The sequence below is a fragment of the Dasypus novemcinctus genome, chromosome 9 (assembly GCF_030445035.2).
Source record: "Dasypus novemcinctus isolate mDasNov1 chromosome 9, mDasNov1.1.hap2, whole genome shotgun sequence".
NCBI classification, from domain to species: domain Eukaryota; kingdom Metazoa; phylum Chordata; class Mammalia; order Cingulata; family Dasypodidae; genus Dasypus; species Dasypus novemcinctus.
In genome coordinates this window covers 129,881,656-129,903,187 of record NC_080681.1, presented here as the reverse complement: position 1 = coordinate 129,903,187, position 21,532 = coordinate 129,881,656, and the positions used below count along the sequence as shown (strand labels likewise).

The following is a 21,532-nucleotide window of genomic DNA, read 5'->3' as shown; positions in this document are numbered from 1 at the left end:
AGGGAAACCGAGGACAGGCTCCTGCTCCCCCGAGGTGTCGGCCTGCGGGCACCCCGGGCCCGGTGGGCACTTTCCAGACCTTTCCACTCCAAAGTCCCATGGCGCGGGGTGCCAGCCTCGGGGTTCAGGGCCAGACACCCCCACCCCAGCGCGGTTCCTCGCCAGCCCCGGGGTTCCAGGGCGTCTCAGTGGTGGGGAGTTCCAAGGCACCCCCGAGGCAGAGCCTGAAACTGAGACCCCCGTCCGGAGCCTCAGTGCCACCCCAGGGACCCAAAGTCCAGGCCCTGGGGGGGCGGGAGGCTGAGCAGGCCATTTCCACGCGTCCTGCTGGAGGGGAGCGTGCCCCCCAACGACGCGGCTCTGGGCAGAGCTGGCGAGGCGGCGGGGGGCGGCCTCCGCGCTCACGGATGGACGGCCTTTCCCGCTCATTGCCTCCTTTCGGGGTTTTTTTATTGTAACCAGCCGGCTGCTCCCTAAATAGCAAAATGCCTCCACCGCTGGGGCGGCTGTGGCCTTGGCGCTCGTCAACAGCCGCGCACCCCGCCGGCAGCCGCCTCCGCCCGAGCGCCTGGGGACCGAGCAGGACAAAGGCTAGCGCCGGGCGCTCCGCCGCGGGCTAAGTGGCCAGGGCTGGCTGACAGCCCCCGGCCGCAGGGAGCCATGGTCTCGTCCCCGGCGGGCAGCTGGGTCCAGGCCCCTCTGTAAGCGAGCAGGGCGCCCGCTCCAGGTGCCGTCGGTGTGGCTCGGCCGTGAGCGGAGGCAGCCTCCCCCTCCCCCAGCTCATCTGCAATTTCATTTCCTCCAGCAAGGGACCATCTCCCTGAAGCCATGTCTCCCCCCACTCCCACCCCGTGGTCAAAGCTTTTTCGGGAAACACAGGCGCTTTCCTGCTCCATCTTCAGTCCCTCCAGGCCCCGCCCCGCCCCTCCCCCTTCTCTCGTTGCCCAGGTGTGTATTTAGCAAATATGCACCCAGTGCCTGTGGGGAGCCAGCCCCGCTGGGCCCCAGGGACGCTGGTGCCACCTTCAAAGGGTGTAGAGATAAATACTGAGGCCCAGGTGCCTGCACCCTGAGCTCACTTTTGTTAAACCTGGAGGGGCGCACCGTCCCAGGCCCTGCTCCCCCAGAGCTGTCTCCTATTTCCCAGGGAGCAGAAGAGCCCAAAGACACAGGGCTACAGAGCCTGTCTGCTCCTGAAATCTTCCCGTGGACCCCTTGGGGGTCTGTGGACCCCTGTTTAAGATCCCCTGGCTTAAGGGAAAACCCTGGGCTGCAGTGATCCGCAGTCCTGCCACTGGGAGGGGGTGGGGGCGCCTCCCATTTTAAGGGGTCCAAGGGCTCCCCCAGTTGGGCCGTCATCCAAGCCTGCCTTTCCTTCCACACACACCCCTCCTCCCTTTCTTCCCAAAGTTCACCGAGAGGCTGAGCCCAACTCTTTGCAGCCAGTGCCCTTTTGGGAATGACGCTCCTGAGTACCCCGAGTTTAATTCACCTGCACCCACGATTCCCCCCACCCTGCTTACCTGGCTGCCAGCCTCTGAATTGTGTAGGACCAGTGACATCACTTCCCACCCCAGGCTGAGGAAGTTATCAGTGGCAGCACCTTTTGACCCAATAGATTTGCACATGCCGCATGACGTTTGTCATTATTGTTTTAAATACATAGTTGGGCCTGTGACTTCAAGTACTTTGCCTGCAATTACATCAGGATACCACCAGGTGGCGGTGGTGTCTTAGTTCCGTGCTACCATGCTTTAAATGATTTCAGGGTAGACGTCATTTTCAAAAACTTCTAAAAAATTGCTATCACTCAGGTCCCCCCAAAACCAGGCAATGAGGCTGGTTGGCAAAAACCATTTCCCACTCCCAGAAGCGTCCTGGGCTGTAAGCAGAGCCTTTCAGGATGGCCCCGGAAGGCTTAGGGAATCCAGCCTGGACAGGAAAGATGCCGGGAGCCCCAGGCCCGGGGGTCCGTGGACAGCCACGTGGCCTCTAGTCCAGCACGGCCCTGCTAAGGCGCCCAACTCTGAAGGGTGACCGCCCCTCAGCACCCTGTCACCCCGTCTCTCTCTCGGGCCGCAGATGTCTGCCATCGAGACCATGACGGAGAAGCTGGAGAGCTTTGCGGCCTTGAAGGCCGACTCGGGCAGCTCCCTGCAGCCCCTCCCCCACCACCCCTTCAACTTCCGGTCCCCGCCCCCCACGCTCTCCGACCCCATCCTCCGCAAGGGCAAGGAGCGGTACACGTGCAGGTGAGACGGGCAGGGGGGCGGAGCTGGGGTCCCCCACGCGTCTCCAGGGAAACGCTCGCCGTTAGAGCCAAAGCCACCCACCCTGATCTGCTTGAGGCCGTCCTCGGCAGCCGGCCGTGCGGGTGGCCTCCCCCGGCACCCTCCAGGCTGAGCTCGCCGCAGCCCGGCTCGTCCCGGTTCGGACGGCGGAGGCCGAGGTGGGCCCTCGAGGGGACGCACGCCAGGCCACAGCCTTTGCCCGTTGCCACGCGTTGGGAAGGGACACACCCCATCGCTCTCCGGCCGGTGTGGCCGTGCAGACCAGTCCCAGCCAGCAGCAGCCACAGGCGGGCAGGGCCCCGTGGGGGTCCCTGTGGGTGGGCCAGGGGCAGGGAGTTCCTGTTGGTAAACTGAGGCTGGGCTCCGGGGTTGAGATGCGTTTGCAAACTTGGGTGCGACGGCAGCCTGCCAGCCTGGCGGGAGTGTGGGGGGCCTGGCGCCTGCGTCTCCCTCACCCTCTGCTCCTTCGCCCCCAGGTACTGTGGCAAGGTCTTCCCCCGCTCAGCCAATCTCACCCGGCACCTGCGGACGCACACCGGGGAGCAGCCATACAGGTACGGGCGCCCCCGGCCCCTTAGCGTCCCTCCTCTCACTGCAGACGCGTCCCCGGGCTCCCCTCTCAGGTCCAGGCAGACAGCAGGGCGGAGGCCAGGGGGACTCGCCCCAAGACGGCGGGCGGTGGCCGTCCTGACTTCTCCCTGCCCTGCTATCCTGCTTCCTGGGACGCGAGGGCAGGCAGGAGGCACGTGGAAGCTTCCGGAAGGCCCCTGCGGTGGGATGCCCTGTTGGTGCTCTCCCACCTGCGGCTGGGGTGTCCGCTGGGCAGGGAGAGCGCGGAGCCGGGCAGCCGGCGCCCTCGATGAGATGTGGGGAGGACCTCAGGCGGCCCCAAGGCTGTCCGTCACGATGGCACCACCGCTCCTGGGGGTGGACAGGCCCGTGGGCAAGGCCGGCTGAGCACGTCCTCCCTGGACAGGGAGCTGTGTGCGCGTGTGTCCCCCCAGCCAGGCCCTTACAGAAGGGGCGCGTGCCCCGTCGCCCCGGTCCTCCACCCGCCAGCTCAGCCCCCGAGCAGCAGCCACGCAGGACGCCAAGGAAGGGGGCCGTCACCCCCCACTTCAGAGAGGAGGACCCCGTGGCCTGGGGAAGGGGCACTCCTCCTCTCCAGGTTTCCCCGTCCAGCCCGAAGACAGGCCCCTGGCCGTCCCCCCGGGGGCCCCTAGCTGGCTGAGGTCCATGAAGACAGACCCCAGCCCTCGAGGTCAGCCTCGCCCGGGGCCAGCCTGGGAATCGGCATTTTGCACGCGAGCCCCCTGGGAACCGTTCCTGGGAGGCAAACTGGGAGACGCAGGTTTCCCGGCCGGGCGGGCTGTCACCCCTTGGCCCGTGTCTGCTTCCAGGCACCTCTGGCAAGAAGGAGAGCCGGCGTGGGCTGGCACTGCGGCCACCCGAGCAGGCAGGGGCACGTGGCGGTGCAGGCCCTCCCCAGGCAGGGCAGCCCTCGGCGTTGGGGATCCCCAGGCCGCCACGGGGACGAGAGCCCCGCACGGCTTCTGTTGGGCTCCCCCGCCCCCTCCCCAAGACACAGACCACCCCCTCGAAAGGGGGAGGGGCTTACAACTTAACAAAGGCCCGCGGCAGAGAGATTTATTTGGTCTGGTCCCTGCCCAGAAAGCGCGCTGGGCTCTCTCCGCGCCGAGAGCTTCTGGCCTGCGCTGCCGTTACGAGCCCCCGAGGGCCGGGGCGGCGTTTAGAGAAGAATTTAATTGTCATCGATTGCTTTTGCTCTCTCCAAACTGTGATTTTGGTCTTGAGGAACACTAATTGGTTTTGAAAGTTTGCGCTGCGAACCCTGCCTCTCTCTCCGGCTCAAGGTCGGTCCGTGGCGAGGAATTTGGGGGGCGGGGGAGGAAGGGCTTTCCCTTCGAGGCCGCCGCTGGTTTCTGGGCGTCCTTCGATGATTGGAAGGCGGTCCCCAGAAGCCCCCGCGCCCGGCTGGGGGTGCACGAGCCCCCCGGGCACGGCCGATGGGAGCCGCCCGCCCAGACCCCCACCACCGCCACGGGCCGGCACCCCTTGCGCTCACGCCGCAGCGCGCACCCCCCGACGCCGACCCGGCCCCGCACAGGCAGGGGGAGGCTTTCCACGGCCGCCTGAGCGCTTGGGTAATCAAACCAGACGACATGTGAACTCCCTTCCTTTTAAGTCCTTGCCTCAGATTATCGAAAATTATTCAGAGTGTGTTCCAAAGCCCTGAAGTGGGGGAAAGAAAGGCCCTTTAATGTGACAAATGCGCTTCCTGGAGGGAAGGTCAAACCTCAGCGCGGCCCGCCGTCCTTGGCCCACGGCTCTTCCCGGCTGGGAAATTTCGAGGAGCTTGGAAGACGAGGCGTGGTTAACGAACGCTTCTTTCTCAACTTCTTTCTCACTCACAACCGCAGCACGCGGGCCTTCGGGGATGTGGGCAGGAGCAACGCCGACGCCGGCCCTGCCACGCAAGGCCACGGGGCCGGCACTCGGTGTCCATGCTCGCAGCCGAGCTCCGTGGGAGTCTCCGGCTGGCCGCTCGGGTCCAAGCCTCAGCGGCCTGGCCCGGGGCCCCCTCCAGGCTGCGTGCCCCTTTTTTGCGTTTTCTGTTTCCTTCGCTTTCCCGGGCGCCATCCTCTGCGTTCGCCGGAACACCCCAGCGGCACAGCAGCTGGTTCCGTAGGGGCGGCCCCTGCCGTCCTCTTTGTTGACCCCTGAGTCAGCCCGACGGTCCCTTCCCTCTCCTCCCGCCTGCCGCAACAGCAGCCCCAAACCCGCTCCCCGAGGCTCCCGGGGCACCCCACTGGGCGCCAGGGAGGACCTTGCCGCCAGCTGCCCGGTCCTTGGTGCTGGCCGTGGCAGGCTGCGGGTCCCTGGGCCTCGCGGGCCGCGCTACCCTGCCCGCCCTCCTGGCCCAGCCTGCGCCCGCCACTGCTCTTTGAGCTGCGTTATTTTGCGCAGCTCAGCCATAAATTTCACTAGCCGCTTGTCAGCTTATTTACAAAGCAAATCCCAGCTGCTCGGGGAACTCGCTCCCTTGCAGCTCTGGGCTCCCTGCTCCCCTAAATTTCAAATTGACTCCTCTGCCTGGGCCATTTATTTAGATTAAAACCAGGAGAGGCCCACACTAGGGCCCTCTAAGGCCGACTGAGAGCACGGGCCTTACCCCCCCCCCCCCGGCTCCCCCAGGAGAGCACGGCGCTCGGGCACCCCTGCTGCGTTTGAATCGACTGGCTGCGTCCCCAGCCCCGCGGCACACCTGGAGCCTGCCATTCAGAGCTCACGCAGCAGCCATGCACGGGAGCGTGCCACAGAGCCCCGGGGTTCCCAAAGGGGCAGGGCTGGAAGCCGTGCGCTCACGAGAGTGCATGCATGGACAGTAGACGGACAGAAAATGGGGACCCGGGCATGCCCAGCGTGGCAGGAGCCTTCTGGCTGGGGCAGGAGCAGCCGGCACCCGTGCCCTGTGTCCATCCGCGCTGCCCACGCAGGGTCAAGATCATTGTACCTGACCCTCCCCCCGCCCGGAGCAGGAGCAGAGGGGACAGGAGGGGCCGTCGGGGGTGCCCGTCAGCTCAGGGTGTGGGGGGCTGAGAGGCGCGCCAAGAACGTGGACGCCCTCCGTGGGAGCGGGACCCTGGGGCACCCTGTGTCGGGTACGGCCCCGAGGCGTCTTGGACCCAGAACGACCGGCAGCAGCGCCACCCAGGCAGGTGCAGGTTTCCCAGGGGTGTCCAAATCAGGCTTCTGAACTGGGGTGCCCCGGAGGCTCATTTCGGAGCAGCCAGGGACCACGGCCCAGGAGCCAAGAGGGACATGGTTCTCCGCCGGTCCCCGGTTAGCCAGCCTCAGGCCACAGGAGCCGGGCCAGGAGCAGGTAGCCCGGGAAGAACGCCAGAAGGGGCCTAGCCCACGGCCACATCCCCGGCCCTGGTGGCCCCTTTCCAGCCTGAGTGCTGGGGGAGCAGGAGAGCGTGGGGGCTCTGGGCTCAGGCAGGCAGGGCTTCCTACGGCTGGCTCCCCGTATCGGGCCCGGCTCGAGCACAAGCCCAAAGCATCCCCCCGAGAGGAGCCCCCGAGGGTGCGCCCAGTATTGCTCAGACTCTTGGGGCGGGGGTCCCCCAGCTCGGCCGCCATGACGTGCCCCCGAGGCCTCTGCGGCCCCTCCCGCACGGCCCATCCCCGTGGCCGATGTGCATGACTGGCCCACGTGGCCGCAGTGGGGCCACCAGCACCATCGGGGGAGGGACAGGCCACCCCCCTCAGAGCAGGTCTTGGTGCTTTGGGTGAATGCACAGAGTCCACCTCCTGCAGCCCCCGAGCCCCGCTGCAGTGACGCTGCCTCCCAAAAGACCCCCTGGCCGGGACGCAGGGCGCTGGCCTCAACATGGTACCTGGAGATGCCAGGTGCCTTCAGAGTGTCCGGCACTGAGAGTGCAGAGCACGTGACTGGACTTGTCAAGAGCCCGCTGGCCTCTGGCGTCCACATCAGCCTCCCTGGGTGGGTCCTGAGGAACATGCGTGCACACACGTCTGAACACACACGTGCGTGCACCCCTGCTCCAACACACACGTGTGCACACACACAAACCCACCCGGCCACACGTGCACACGCCCATGTGCATGTTCACAGGTGTATGCTCACCTACACAGGTGACATCACATGCACACGCACACATACCCACACTAGTGTGTGCACACCTGCATGTGTTGCATCACACACGTGTGCATGCACACATACACAAACCTGCACCCAGCCACACTGTGCACATGTCCACATGCACGCACACACACCTCACACCCACGCACCACATGCATGCACGATGAAAATCGCAGAGCCACCCTTGGCCCCAGGGGGCTTCTTTGCTAAGTGCCCTGGGCTCCCGCCGGGACGTCCTCTCTGACAAGGAGCCCACACCCTCCTGGGCAGCATGTCCTTGTCCCTCTGGCCTCATGTCCATGTCCCCCTGGCCAGCACGTACATGTCCCTCCAGTCTCGTGCCTGTGTCCCTGCTGGACAGCACATCTATGTCCCTCTGGCCTTGTGTCTGTGTCCCTCTTGGGCAGTGTGTCTGTGTCCCTGCTGGGCAGCTCATCCATGTCCCCCCGGCCTCATGTCCACATCCCTCCCAGGTGGCTCAGCTGTGTCTCTCTGGCCTCATGTCCATGTCCCTCCCAGATGGCTCATCCATGTCCCTCCGGCCTCGTGTCCGTGTCACAGAGCTTGTAGTCAGAAGCTCCTTCTCACGTGGCCCCGCCTGGCCCCACTGCCCGCCGGGCCCCAGCCTCGGCCTTGCTTTTCCACGTCGGCCACCTGGTCCCAGCTCTTGGGCCGCTGGAAATGGGGAGAATGACCCTCTCTTCCGCCTGCGGGGCCAGGGGTGGTCGTGAGGGGCGGGCCCTGCCTGGGACCGACGTCCGAGCAGCCCCTTCTTGCCCCGGGCCTCCTGACCACCTCGCCATGGTTTTCCGGCCGTCGGGGGTCCTGGCCCCATGCTTGGGCAGGGCGACATGTCCCCCCAGGTCCGCACGGACCATCTGGCAGGGGCGCCTCCTCTTCTAATTTCCCAGATGCCTGGTTTGGGCCGCTGTGGGCCCCCGGCCACCGCGGAGGCTTCCAGAGAAGCCGACCTCCCTGGGGCTGGGGGTGCTGCGGCCGGAGGGACCACCCAGCGGAGGTGGCCGGGAGCCCCTCCTTCAGGACAGGCAAGGACCATGAAGACGGTCCCGAAAAAAGCCCAAGCTGGGCCCCAGGACACACCAGCTCCTTGGCAGGGGCTTGGACCGGGCCGCGGCGTCCTGACCAGGGACAGGGAGCCCCTGCCAGAGGGGACGGAGTGGGGGCTCGGCGCCTCCTGTGGAGCGCGGCTGCCCTCTGGAGGCCGCTGGCGGCATTGCCCCTCCACCCAGGGCTGCGTGGGCCTGGGTTCTCCAGGCTGGGAGCACCCCGAAAGGCAGCTGGGAGACTGGGGGGGGCAGGCAGCGTCCCCCCAGCACAGTCGAAGTGATACCTCTAGGTCAAGCCGTGGCCGTCTCGGGGGGTGCCCCCCGGCTCCCAGCTCTGAAGCGCGGTGATGCTGGGGCCTCGGGGTGGGCGAGGGGGCCACAGGGCCCCGCCTCACGCCCGCGTCTCCCCCCAGACCCCCGCTCAGGCCGGCCCATGTCTTGCAGGTGTAAGTACTGTGACCGATCCTTCAGCATCTCCTCCAACCTGCAGCGGCACGTCCGGAACATCCACAACAAGGAGAAGCCCTTCAAGTGCCACCTGTGCAACCGGTGCTTCGGGCAGCAGACCAACCTGGACCGGCACCTGAAGAAGCACGAGCACGAGAGCGTGCCAGGTGCGGCGGCGGGCGGTCCCGCGCCCCTCGTCCTCCCACCTCTGGGACAGCCGGGCTCGTGGCAGCACCCACCTAGGGCGTGTGGGCACCCTGAGCCGGGGGGGAGGGAGAGGCGGGGGCCCAGGGGAGCATGCAGGGGGAGGAGGAGAGGGCACGATGGCGGGGAGGGGTGCGGCAGGACGACCCGCGGGCGCCCCTTGAGGCCTTTTCCTAAAGAATCCTCCCTCGGGTTTGCGCATGGAGGTGGTTCCACGGGCACCGCGTTGGGTGCCCTTGGCTGGCGGCCCCCATGCCTGGCTCGCCGGGGGGGGTCCACCGAGGCGAGCCCCTCCTCTGAGGCCACCCCCACCCCGTCCCCGCAGTGAGCCAGCACTCCGGCATCCTCACAAACCACCTCGGGACCAGCGCCTCCTCCCCCACCTCCGAGTCGGATAACCACGCACTTTTAGACGAGAAGGAAGACTCCTATTTCTCTGAAATCCGGAACTTTATTGCAAATAGTGAGATGAGCCAGGCGGCCCCTCGAGCAGAGAAACGGTAAGAGGAGGCTGCGCCGCGGGGCAGGCTGGGAATCCCCACCCCGCCCCGTGCGGCCGCACGCCCAGGGCCCCTCCTGAGCTCACCTGGAGGCGGGCCACAGGACTGCAGCGCAGGGCGAGCCCGCGGGCTCTGGGGCTGGCACCTGTCAAGCTGGGAGCCCCACGAGGGGCACCCCTGCAGGCCTCCGTGTCTCCCCTGGTGGGCAATACAAGCCGGCACCCCCGGCACTGTCCAGGCACCGACGAGGCTGGGCACGTCCCTCACTTAGAGCCGCACCCGGCACACGGGCCTCAGCAGTAGCTGCCCAGGGAGGCCCTCCTGCAGGTGCAACCTGCTTCTGAAGGCCAGGAGTGGTTTTGTTGACCCCAAGACACTGCTGGATTCCAAGCAAGAATGCTGCCCCTTGAGGCACACACACACAACTCATATGCAGACATACCCATGTAAAATGGCACTAATGCATGCATGCGCACGCACATGCACACACGTACACACAATGCATTTACAGGTGTACTTGAGCAACATGTGCATACACATGTGTGCAAACATACAATGCACATGCAGGCACACATGTCTGTGTCCACGACATACACACACGTGAGCACACACGTGGCAGGAAACTCGCAGGCTTGGGTTCCAAAAGGCTGGGTGCCCTGCACAGCCCCAGAGTTGGGGCTCCCCGGGTTCCTCTCCTCCAAGGAAGGGGTCCTCCTTTGGTGCAAGCTGGGGCCAGAGCAGCTCACAGGCAGCCGGGGAGCTCCAGGCTCCGGGAGCTCTCAGAGCCATGGGCCCCCAATCTGCAGAGGGACCCCCCACACACACAGCCAGAGCCGGGGCTGAGGCCTGCCTCCTTCCACACTGGCCGTGGCATCAGGGGCCTCAGGTCTGTGGGCTGGGCATGAGAAGGGGTCCCCGAGACCGTGGGCTCCTCCAGGGGGACGTGTCCTCCTCACCTCTTGTACCCCGAGAGGCCGCCCCCCAGCAAGTCCTGTTGGAGGAGTGCATGGACGTGGGGCATCGACTTTCTGGGTCCTGGGACGACCACCTCGCCCGTCAGGCCTCTGCCCTGCATCTTGGAGGGGAGGGTCAGTGCAGGGGATGCATGGGAGGGGCCTTGGGGGGTACCAGCACCTGGCGGGCTGCGGCTCAGTTCCCAAAGCCTCACCCCTTTCCGGGCAGCGCCCTGACCTCGGGGGCGGCCATCCACTCTGCACTCCCAGACTGAGCGCGGGCCCCAGGCTGGCTCCAGGCACATGTCCCCAGGCAGACGGACAGGATGCCCATTGCCTCCCAGGGACACAGAGCCATGCTGCGCCCACTGAGTGCTGCACAAGCGTTACTGCAGCCCCCAGAGAGAGCCGAGTTCCATGAGCATGGACACGTGCACATGCCAGAGGCACTCCTACGTCTCCTGGGGTCACACATGGGCCCACGAGGCAGCCTGCTCCCCTGGCCTGTCCCCCACCACGACCACCCTGCACCGAGGGCCGAGGCCAGGCAAAGAAGAGCGAAGAAGGCGGGCACAGGGGACGTCCCGCCAGGGCCCAGGAGCAGCGCATCTGGTGCACTTGAGAGAAGGCCTGTGGCCGCCAAGGCCCAAGCCACGGAGGACAGCAGGCCCCCCCGGCTGAGCCGACGCGCGCATTCAGTGGAGGTGACGTGCAGGAGACGCGCCGGGCCACGGGCCATGGCCGGGGCACCGCTCCTGGTGGAGCCGGTGGCCAGCAGAACACGGAGGCAGCCCGGGCCCCCCGGTGGGAAGGAGGAGGATGGGACAGGCAGGGCGGGACCCCGCGGCCCCGCGGAGGACGCCACGCTCCACGAGCCCCAGCCCGTCGCAGTCTTGGGGGGAGCCTTTTGACAGGGAAGGAAATCGGGATGGGGGGCGAGTTGGACTTGGGCCCCAGATTCTTCAGGGAGTTCACAGAAGAGCAAACCCGGGCCCATTGCTGGCGTCCAGTCGAGCTCCCCGGGGCCCAGCTGGCCCCGTCATGGGGACCCAGGACCCTGGCAGGAGGCCTCGCACGCCACTGTTGGGAGCGAGGGGCGGTCAAGGTTGACGCCCCCCCGCCAGGCCCGAGCTCGGCCTTGTCACCGCGTCAGGAGGGGGCACGGGCGGTGCGGGGCTTGGCCATGGCAACGCGCCCCGGCTCCCCTTCGGCCCTAGTTCGCTCTCTTGACCGTTCACACAGGTCCAGGGCGGGCGGCTTCCCTGCCCCACAGCCCCCCCAGTGCCCAGCTGGGGTGCCGGGGCTCCCCCCCCCCAGCCTGCCAGGCTATGGGCAGCGCTGCCTCTGGACATGGCCCACACCGGGCCCTGGAGGGGGGGGACCCCGAAGCACAGAGGGGTCATTCTCGGAGCAGATTCCCACAGAGCACGCTAGCCTGCAGGGAGGGGCAGCCCAGACTGAGGGAGGCGGCTGCGCGCAGACACGGGCGCTGAAAACAAGCCGGCGCCCGCAGCTCGCCACCGATGCGCGCTGTGAAGGCCCTGCGAGCGCTGGAACCCGGAGGCGGCGAATTGGGGACCTGCGCCCCCGGGGGGTGTCCAGGGTGAGACCCCGCGAGCCCCTGGTCGCAGCACGTCCGTTGCCCCATCACCCCGGAACCTCGTCTGTGCGGGTCTCTGCTTAAAGGCACCGCGTCAGCCACACGGCATGGTTCATGGAGGCGCGCACGCCACCCCCGCCGCCCCTCACGCCTGGACGGAGCCTCTGACGGAGGCGTTTTCACCGTGAGGCCCGCCGCGCCCTTCCTGCGCTGCGCTCGGGGCCCTTTCAAACTGCAAAATCACCAAGAAAATGCACAGAGGACGCTCGTGTAGAGCCCGAGAGCTGAGACTCGAGGCCAAGTGTCACAGCCTGGGCTGGGAGCCTGCTCGGGGACTCTGGGTTCTCGCCGAACGGCACAGCGATTATCGAGTTGGGGGTTGCGGGCAAACTGCAGTGAGGCGGCGAGTTTGCAAATACAGCACCTGGATTACAAGAACCCGTGGTGGGTGGGTGTGCGCACGACGGCATCTGAAAGCTCGCGGCGGGAAGCCCACGGCTACGTGGCGCGCGCAGTCTGCGTGCGGGGGCGGGGCAGGCGCCTGCGCGGCCCTTAGAGTGCCGGGGCCATCGTCGTGTCACCGAGAGGACGCGAGTGCCGAGATGCCCAGCGGCCGCCCCGGGTCCCCACAGGCACGCGAGGAGGCAGGACCATGGATCCACGCGAGCCGGCCCACGCCGGGGCCCTGTGCGCAGCCTGCCGGCTTCCTGGCTGGCATGGACGGGCCTCACTGTGTGATTCGCCCCTGGCCGTCCCTTCGTCACGGGGAAGAGTGACCAAGGAAACGGTCCCTGAGGCCCCCGACGGGTTCAGATTCTGCCCGTCTTGGAATCGGCACAGAAAGAGGCCACGGAGAGGGGCAGCCCACACGGGCCTCGGGGACCGGAAGGCAGCACCCCAGCCCAGACCATGGTCACAGCACCACGTGGGAGGCTGGTCCAAACTCTCGGCCACGGAGAGGGGCAGCCCACACGGGCCTCGGGGACCGGAAGGCAGCACCCCAGCCCAGACCATGGTCACAGCACCACGTGGGAGGCTGGTCCAAACTCTCGGCCACGTCCTGACGCCCCAGTGAGGGAACGAGCAGGACCCTAAGCCGGAGCCGCCCTGCCTCCCCGGGCAGCCCTGGGCCCAGCCTCTCCCAGGCCCAGTCAGGCACGGAGACTGTGGGCAGGGGCAGCTCTTCGTGGCCAAGCGGTGGGCAATTATCCCGAGGTGATCATGAGGAGGGGCGGGGCCCTGCGCTCGGGGACCCCCTTCTCCGCAGCCTCCGAGAGGCACCCTCGGGGGGCCTGAATCTGGGTTTGGACTTGAATACAAAGCGGACCCTCTCCCGTGGCGTTTTGTGACGGCAGCGCAGCGGGGCGCCCGGCCCGGCGTTCCTTGTTTCCCTCCTTTACCAGGGAGGATCCAGAGCGGCGAAGTCCATCCTGTGCAGTCGCACTGGGGAGGCCGGGGTGGGTGCGGTCTGGGCCGCAGGTGAGAACCGAGAACCAAACCCCTGCTGCGCTCCAACAGGCCGCTGGCTCCAGCTTCCAGAAGCTGTCAGAAGGAACAAGTATCAGGCGGCAAAGCTCTCGGCCTCAGCCTCCCCTGGGGTTCCCCTCGCTCGGCGCCAGCCCCCCAGGATCCCTTCCCCACCCCAGCTGGCTGCCGTCTGCATGGCGCCCAGCACCTGGGCAGCTCAAACAGGGACTCACCATCTCACGGTTTGGGGGGCCGAGTCGGGGTGCTGCCGGCTGCACTGCCCCCATGTCCAGCGTCCCGTGCTTGCAGGGCCACCCTGGTTCCGTGAGGCCGTGTCTGGCTCTCGGACCCCCAAAGGTTGCTTGAGATGGGGTCACACCCGCGTCATTACGGGGACCGTGATTCAATCCCCCCGCTTGCCGTGAGCGCCTGCGTGCCTCAGACCCACTCTGGCGTCAGATGGGTGCACAGCCTTCACACCTCAAGCCCCCCGTGACCTCGGACCCAGAGACCGCCACAGTTCCTGTTGCTGAGCCCGAGGGAGGGATGTGCAGCGGGGTGGCAGGAGATGAGGCCCCGGGGGTCCCTGGGCTGCACACGCGCTGACCTCAGCCGTGCCGTTTCAGGCCGGAGGCCCAGGAGCTGTTGGGCAGCGCGCAGCGGCCGGGCCTGGCCGGCCAGAAGCCCGAGGACGCGGAGGAGGACGAGGAGGAGCTGGAGGACGACGACGAGAGCCTGGCGGGAAAGTCGCAGGGCGACACCGCGTCCCCCGCGCCCGAGCCCCGGGGCGCCTTCGAGGACGAGGAGGACGAGGAGCCACCCGCCTCACTGGCTGTGGGCTTCGACCACACCCGGAGGTGGGCGCCGGACTCGGGGGCCTCCGGGCGGCGGGCTCGGGGCGGGGGCAGCGGGCAGCAGCGCACGCGGCACGAGGGCACCCCTGGGCAGGCCACGCGCCAGCCGGCCGCCCCCAGCCTGGACACCCCGTGCCTGGCAAGTGACTCCAGCCCAGGGGGTCTGCACAGCCAGGGGGAGGCGGGGACGGCGGGGGGAGGCCTCCAGCCGCCTGGGGGGCTCCTAACCGCCACTCGGACACTGGGGGGCTTCGGAGGCGGGGAGGCTGGTGAGGGCGGGGAAGGCCCGTCCCTGTGCAGACAGGACTCGTGCTCCACCCCCGCCGGCCTGCAGGGGTGGCCGCTGCCCCTGCTGCGGCCTCTGGCAGAGTGACCAGGTTTCCAGGGACCTGGGGGAGGCTGGCGGGGCCCCAGAAGCCCTGCGGAGACGCTTGCTCAGGCCCCGCTGCTGCGCCCAGGCGGGGGTGGACGACCAGCCCTACTGTGCGCTGCCCGGGCCACGGACAGCGGGCGCCCCTCCCCCAGCCCCGGCCGCCTGCTGCGCACGTGCATGTCCTCTCCCGCTCCCGAGGGCCTTCCTGTCCAGGTGTCCGTGTGTCTGTGTGTCCGTGTGTCTGTGTCCTTGTGCATGTGGCTGTGCAGGCGCTGTGGCCGAGCATGCAGGCGCGGGCCGGCCGGGGGGCAGCAGAGGGGCGGCGGGGGCCCGGCCGGCTAACGCCAGGTCCCCGCCCCGGCGCAGGTGCACTGAGGAGGACGAAGGCGGCCTGGTAGCTCTGGAGCCGATGCCGACTTTTGGGAAGGGGCTGGATCTCCGCAAAGCGGCCGAGGAAGCGTTTGACGTGAAGGGTGTGTTTAGCCCCACCCTAGACCCTCAGGCTTTAAAGCAGACCCTGTTCAGGCAGGCTAAGGACCAGGTAGGTACCCCAGGCCCGCGCCCCCCGCCCACCCCGTGGCCGCCCCCCCCACCTGTGGCCACCGAGAAGCCGGGACCCACCTGTCCTGCAGCGCCTGGCCAGAGAGGGGCCCGGGGCCCGCTGCGCCCCACGGCTCCCCCGTCAGGGACGGAGCAGGGAGAGGCTCAGGGCAGGGGGCCGCGCTGCTCGCCCCCTGGAGAGGTCTGGGAGCCGCAGGGGTCTCCGCCTGCCCAGCGCCCCAGGCCCGGCCCTTCCCCAGGGAACTTGCCCAATCCAGGGCCCCGGCTCCCGAGCCGGACCTGGGCCAGGGGTCGGCTGGGGCTGGCCTGGACACCCCCTTAGGCAGGCGGCCGCCCCCCGCCTCCTGTTTCAGCAAGAGCCGTCTGCGTGTGTGTCTTCGTCTCTTTACTAATCTGTCCAGCCTGTTAACGCACCTGGAACAAGCGTCGGCCCCCCTCCCCACCCCAAGGCCCCGGGAAGCTCCCAGCAGCCTCGGCGGTCCGCGGCCTCGCGCAGTCACGGCGTTAGGAGGCTCCCACGGCCAAGCGCGCCTCGCGCTAGGCCCGGCCCTCCACAGCCCTGCGTGGCCGGTCCCGATGGCAGCTTTGTGCTTCTGAAGCAGGAGCCCCCAGTGTCCCCCGTGCACCCCCGCGGAAGCTCTCCCCCCACCCCACCGCGCGGTGCTGCACCCACGTAGCCCGACACTCCCCAAAACTTTGAGAAAAGGGGGGGATTGGAGGAGCTGGCCTGGGGGTGGACATGCCCCAGAGAGGCAGAGGGGGGTACTTGCTGCACAGGAAGCCCGGCTGGGGTGGGGGGCTCTGAGTGCCCCTCGGGCCGGGCGCTGAGCGGAAGGCTACACAAGCCCACGGCTCCCTCTCCCAGGCCCCGAGCCTTTGCTCTGCCTGCCCCGTCGGGTCCAGGCAGCCTGAGCCTGGGCCAGGGGGCGGCCGGGGGTGGCCGGGGGCGGCCAGCACGAGGCTCGGCCCCATGGGCCGGGACGCCAGGGGCCGCACGTGCACCTGCTCACCTGCTCTTCCTGTGTTGTCTGCCCCCAGGCGTATGCAATGATGCTGTCCCTTTCTGAGGACACCCCCCTCCACGCCCCCTCCCAGAGCTCTCTGGACACCTGGTTGGACGTAACGGGAGCCACGTCGGAGTCTGGAGCCTTTAATCACCTCTGAGGGGCCCAGGAGGCACTGGGGCCAGAGTCCAGCATGAGCGGCCGCGGGGCCCCGACGCCCCAACAGAAACCCCCGCCACGCAAGACGGAGCTGAGCGCCCCGGGCCCGGAGACCCCCGCGTCACTGCGTCCTCGGCCTCTGTCCCCCGCCCACTGCGACTCAAGTCCAACTTTTCAGATGAAAACTCAGAACCCAGAGGCCCCGGAAGTGATTGTGGGGTTCCACCATCTCTGAGAATTGTTCTCAAAGGTTCCGTCCACTCGGGGTGCGGCCACGGGAGCTGCCACGCAGGATCCCCCACGCGGGCCAGGCCTGCTTCAACCCGCTCCTGGAGCTGTGGGGCCACCCGGGCCCAGCCACGTGGGGTCACGGCGCAAATGGATGGGCATGGCGGGCCGCCCCAGCAATTTTTATAACGCCAACGACGCAAACAGCCCTTTTGGTAATCTCGACTAGAGTCTCTTTAAGCATGTGGTTTTAAAAAGACAGTATTTTTTAAAAATCGAAAGTGACTGGCAAATTGTTTTTTAAACGTAATTTTTCATTGCTTCGAAATCTCAGCTTATTTGCAGACCCAAGCCTGCCTTGGAACCAGCGCCGGGGTTGGGCATGCTCTTTATACTGTAGATAACAGAGAAATTTTTTATCCCCCTCATCTGCACATGCCACAGTGGTCCTGGGCACCCAAGAGGCCCGCGCGTGTGGGCGGTGTGCGGATTCCACTGGGAAATTCTCAGACCTGGGGCCCTGGGCTGCGGGCTTGCCCACGGCTGGGGCTGGGGGGTGGGCCCCCGCTGTGGCACATCATCTGGGCCCGGTGCCCCCCTCGTGGCTTCAGGGGAATCCACGGGCCTCCATGCGAGACCCCCCGACTGTGTGGGGAAGGTCGGGAGCTGGTGGCTGTGGCCCCAAAGCAGGACACAACCGGTGCCTGCCTTCCTCTCAGCCCACGGGCGGGGTCCCGGCCACTTCTGGGACCCCCAGCCGTTCTTCAGAAGGTGCAGCCCTGTGGCCACGCTCCAGGTCTCCGGCCTCCACCTTCCCCCGGCCCTGCTCGGACAGACAACAGGAAGGAAGCCAGCGGCTTTTGGCCGTCCCCTCTGCGGCCGCCACGGCGCAATGCCCCTGGACGCCGGCGCTCTTGTGCCCAGCACCAGTGTGCGCGACGGCCGCTACCGTTCTTGGCACCGGCCCGTGTCGGGACGCAGCTCGAGGACACGGACGCCCCCCGGGGTGGGGGAGCCGGGCCTCGACGTGACGCACAGAACTTCTCCATTTGGACGGGCTTTAAATTATTCCCATAGGGGCCAACTTAAAATAATAATGCTTTCCCTGATGGAATTGACCTTAATCTGTATATAACTTGTAATTTTTTTCTAATTCATTTCTTTTCTTATTTTATTTCCTCCTTAACAGTATTTTTGGCATTAGACATCTTATTGTGAAGAAATAATGTTAATATAAGTATCTAGTGAAGGACCAAAACTGTGTAATAAGGTTGTGTGTCGTGTGAGCGATAACCAGGGAGTGGGGCGATTTTTAACGTGCCAAATACCCCCCAGTCCCCGACGGATCCTGCTGCGCCTGCTGCCGGCTTTCCTGACAATCATGTGTTTTTGTTAAATTTGAGTTTCAGTTGCATTTGCATATAAGTCAAGTGTTCTATTTATTTCTTTTATTGTTTGGAAGAAAAAAATATATATAGTGACCCAACCGGAAGAGAAACAAATCGCCCCGTTGCCCTCAAGTAGGAGTGCGACCGAAACACTGGTGGCGCGCCGCGCCGTGGGGCAGCGCCCGCAGCGCCCTCGCCTCTGCGTTTGTCCCGGGTGTGGCGGGAAGCGCATCCCGCCCATCCCAGCCGCTCCAGGCCAAAGACAGCCGCCCGCGCCGCAGACTCGCGCGGGGGGGGGGGGGGGGGGGGGTCCCTGCGGGATGTGCCGGTCCTGGGGAGGTGCATCGAAGTGGGTCCCCCTCCATTAAAGCCGCCCCAGGTAGCGAGAGAAACGCCCTGTGTGTGCGCCCCGGGGCATTTGCACACGCGTGGGCCGGGGCAGCCGAGGAGAAGCCGCGCGTGGAAGGTGCAGGGCCGCTCGAGGCCACGCTGACGAGGGTTCCCAGACGCAGCGCCCACGCCTCTTCCGCGCAGCCTCCTCGACTTCCCCTCGGCACGGCCCCCGGGGGCGGGGCAGGCCTTTCCAATCCCCCCTTGCTCTAGAAGGGATCCTTTAAAAAATGCAACCTCCGATCTAAACACCCCATTTCTGTAAACCCAAATTATATGATCTCTTCTCAACAACGTGTGTGCTCTTCTTTGCAACGTGACGCTGTCTTTCCACAATCGGAAGCTTGCAGGACGCACGCCCCGGCCTCCCTTCAGCGGCAGCAGGGCCTCGCGGGCCGTGGCCACTGGACCCTGCGCTGCGGCGCGAGCCCCGCGCCCCAGGCAGCCCTGGTGTCAGCAAGCCCCCTCCCACCAGCTCCGGCGCACACTTTAAAGCAAGCGTTTCTGCCCCCCCGAAAATGATTTTAACAAGCCCAGTTTCTCCAGAACCTTCGGCCCTTGGGAGGTATGGGGGGCACTGGCCTCTGACCCCCCCATAAAGAGAGCGCTTGCTTCCGGCGCCAGGGCGGCCCTGGAGAACCGCTTGCAACCAGCGCTGCCCAGAGCCCAGCGAGTGCCGCCCTGCCCGGCCCCCTCTGCCCACCCCAGCACCACCAGCTTCTCTGCCCCGGCCCTGTGTGGGGGGAGACCCCTCTATATGCCAGGAGACGCGGGGCGCCGGGAGCCCTGGCAGGCGTGAGAGCCCAGGCCGCGGCCCGCGGAGCCACCTGCGTCACGGCACGCACAGCGGGAAGCCGTGCTGGCCCGTGGGGCAGCCGGAGCGGCCGCAGGCTCATCGCCGGGTAGGTGGGTGGGTGGCCAGGGTCGGGGGCTGAACCCCAGGGCTGGCGCCCTCTGCCCAGCGACCCAGAAACCAACTCCTTCGAGTCGTTCACACTCAGCCCCAAAATGGGAAGGGAAAGGGTGGCCTCCTCGCGCCGGCCACCGCTGCCCGCCCCCACCCCGAGGCGACGTCCACCCCCACTGCTGCTCCCATCCTCGAGGGAGGCCCGAGGGTGCCCGGGCGACCCCAGTCAGAAGCTGGGGTGGCGTCCTGCCGGGCCCCGGAGGTGGGCAGAGGGCGGCCCCAGGGGGCTGTCCAGTCCTCCCAGCCCCTGTCCGAGGCCGCCCCAGGGCCCACGCCTCCATGTCCCCAGCCCCCGACCCAGCGAGCCCGACCTCCTGCCTTCGCTGCTTCCCCGGAGCACCCGCAGAGCACGTGCCTCAGCCGAAACACGTGCCCTAGACTCGAAGCACTGGATCAGGGCCCTGCCCCTGCCCCCGCCAAGTGACCCAAACCTGCTGAGCTGTGTCCCCTGCGCCGTGCCGGGGGAGGCGCGGGGGGCAGTGCCACGCGGGAGGAGCCCCTCCGGCTGGGGATGTGGGGGGCGTCAAAAGCCATGAAACTGTGTCTCTGTAGCGATGAGTGATACTGTGACGAAGACATCCGCGCGCTCCTCTAGAGCTCCCTTTGCCTTCCGTTCCGTGTTCGTTCTCTTCTTTGCCGTCGTGGACTCGTGTTACCACTTTCGGAAAAGCAAATCGAAAAGGCAGCTTGAGTTTCCAAACGTGCAATTCACGTGTGAACAAAGTGATCCGCTAGGTTCCCGCCATCCTGACGGGCGCCGCGGTCGCTCTCCTAGGGCGAGGGGCGCCAGCCTGGCGTGAGCGTGACGCGCCCGTGTGCGCGGGGCTCTGGGGCCCCCGCGCCCTCACGTTCCGTGCCAGCCCCTTGCTGTCGTTACGAGGCAGGTTTGGTTTAGTTTTGTTTGTTTTGTTTCTTTCGGAACTGTATAGTGCTGAGACAGAAATCAATGTAAATGTCCGGTTTTCATATAATGTTCAAAGAAAAAAAAACCGTTGAGGAGGCAGCGGGCGCTTGTCCCTCTGGACTGTAAATTGCTTCTGTTCTGTTTATAAGTGAACTGTGCATGGCTTGTGTTTAGCGGTCATTATCGTGTCTGTTTGTGAAATTTTTATGGAAAGGAAAATTCCGTAGATGCACTTATCGAAGATGGGATTAGGGCCGCGTCCAAGACTAGAAGTCCTGGGCTGCCGAAAGCTTAAACAACGCAGACATCGCCGTGGGCAGAGGAAGGCGACAAAAAGACATGGCGTGGAGGAGATCACTAAAAGATTCTGCAGAATTCATTTTGATGCTTGTGATAAAGACAAATGTATTTGTGTAGAGAAATTTCTTTAAAATGAAGCCTAGGAGAAGCTGATTTTGAGGTAAAAACTGTAGAATAGGTCTGTACACCAAATGTAATCTCCCCGATGCTACAATGAATTTATACCTGAGATTGATATGCAATAAACCTGTGTGCTTTTCTAAGCCTCCGGCCCGTGAGCGTCCTTGAGGGGGGCCTGAGGCCCGGGGGTGGGGGGCAGTCAGGCTCACCGCCAGGCCGCCTGCCTCGCTGAGCGGCTGGGGCCCTTCCCAGCACCACCGCCGGGGCAGGTGCTGAGCTATTCCTGTTCTCCAGGGAAAATACCGTGCTGAGAAGGGGACCAGCCCCCCAGAGTCACCCCCCCCCCCCCCCCCGCAGCGGGCAGCTGCCAGGTGGGGCAGCCTCCAGGTGAGTCCTCTCCAGGTGCGTCTTCCTCCAGGGGCAGCTGCCTCCAGAGCCCACGGGGGCACAACCGTCCCTCATGGAGGCGGTGGAGGAGCCCTGCCCCGATGGCCGGAGCCTGCCAGCCCTCCCTGCCCGCTGCGTCCACCCACACCGGCCCCCGCTCTTGCTGCCCCCGGCCGGGGCCTGGAGCCACGGCCCAGTGGACAGGTGGCCGAGCAAACGCCCCGGGGCTGACACGGGTCTCCCTTGGGGCTTCTCCGGCAGCATTCGTGGGAACCCTTCTTGGGGTCCACCTGCTCCAGTGGGGCCAGACCCCTCCCCATGCCCTAATTCCACTCTGGCTGAGCCCAGACGTTGGGGGTCAGATATCCAACACCGCCCACAGCAATGGCGCCGCCCTCCTCGCCCACGTATGTCCCCGTCACATTTCCTGACACTGAGGCTAACGGTGTCGCCCCGGCCTCCCCAGGCCCGCAGCCCCAGGGCCGCCCCCTGGGTTCCCTGCTTTTCTCCCGGCTCCTCCGGCCTCTCCTCCGGCAGACCCCGGGCCCCGGGAGCTATGTCCAGGGCCGGCCCCCTCACACCGACAGGCCGAGGGCCCGCCTGGTCCACGGGGGCTGGCGGCCGGAGGACAAGCTGCCCCGGTTCCCTCCAGGCCTGAAACCTGGCTGCCAGCACAACGAG

At 66.3% G+C, this 21,532-nt stretch overlaps 1 protein-coding gene across 5 annotated transcripts in view; it reads left to right on the top strand.

Annotated features, from left to right (window-relative positions):
- The window catches only part of PRDM16 (PR/SET domain 16), a 320,281-nt gene extending 299,674 nt beyond the window's left edge, over window positions 1-20,607 (top strand). For 3 of the 5 annotated variants that reach the window (XM_058304599.2, XM_058304598.2, XM_058304602.2), the window contains 7 exons: window positions 2,083-2,252; window positions 2,768-2,845; window positions 8,490-8,659; window positions 9,022-9,196; window positions 13,843-14,073; window positions 14,810-14,984; window positions 16,043-16,256. In XM_058304599.2, the coding sequence (XP_058160582.1) occupies window positions 2,083-2,252; window positions 2,768-2,845; window positions 8,490-8,659; window positions 9,022-9,196; window positions 13,843-14,073; window positions 14,810-14,984; window positions 16,043-16,168 (1,125 nt within the window). In that variant the 3' untranslated portion in view covers window positions 16,169-16,256. Of the gene's footprint in view, window positions 1-2,082; window positions 2,253-2,767; window positions 2,846-8,489; window positions 8,660-9,021; window positions 9,197-13,842; window positions 14,074-14,809; window positions 14,985-16,042 lie in introns of all 5 variants that reach the window. The other 2 variants (XM_058304601.2, XM_058304600.2) reach the window with 1 other exon arrangement.
- The last annotated feature ends 925 nt before the right edge of the window (window positions 20,608-21,532 follow it).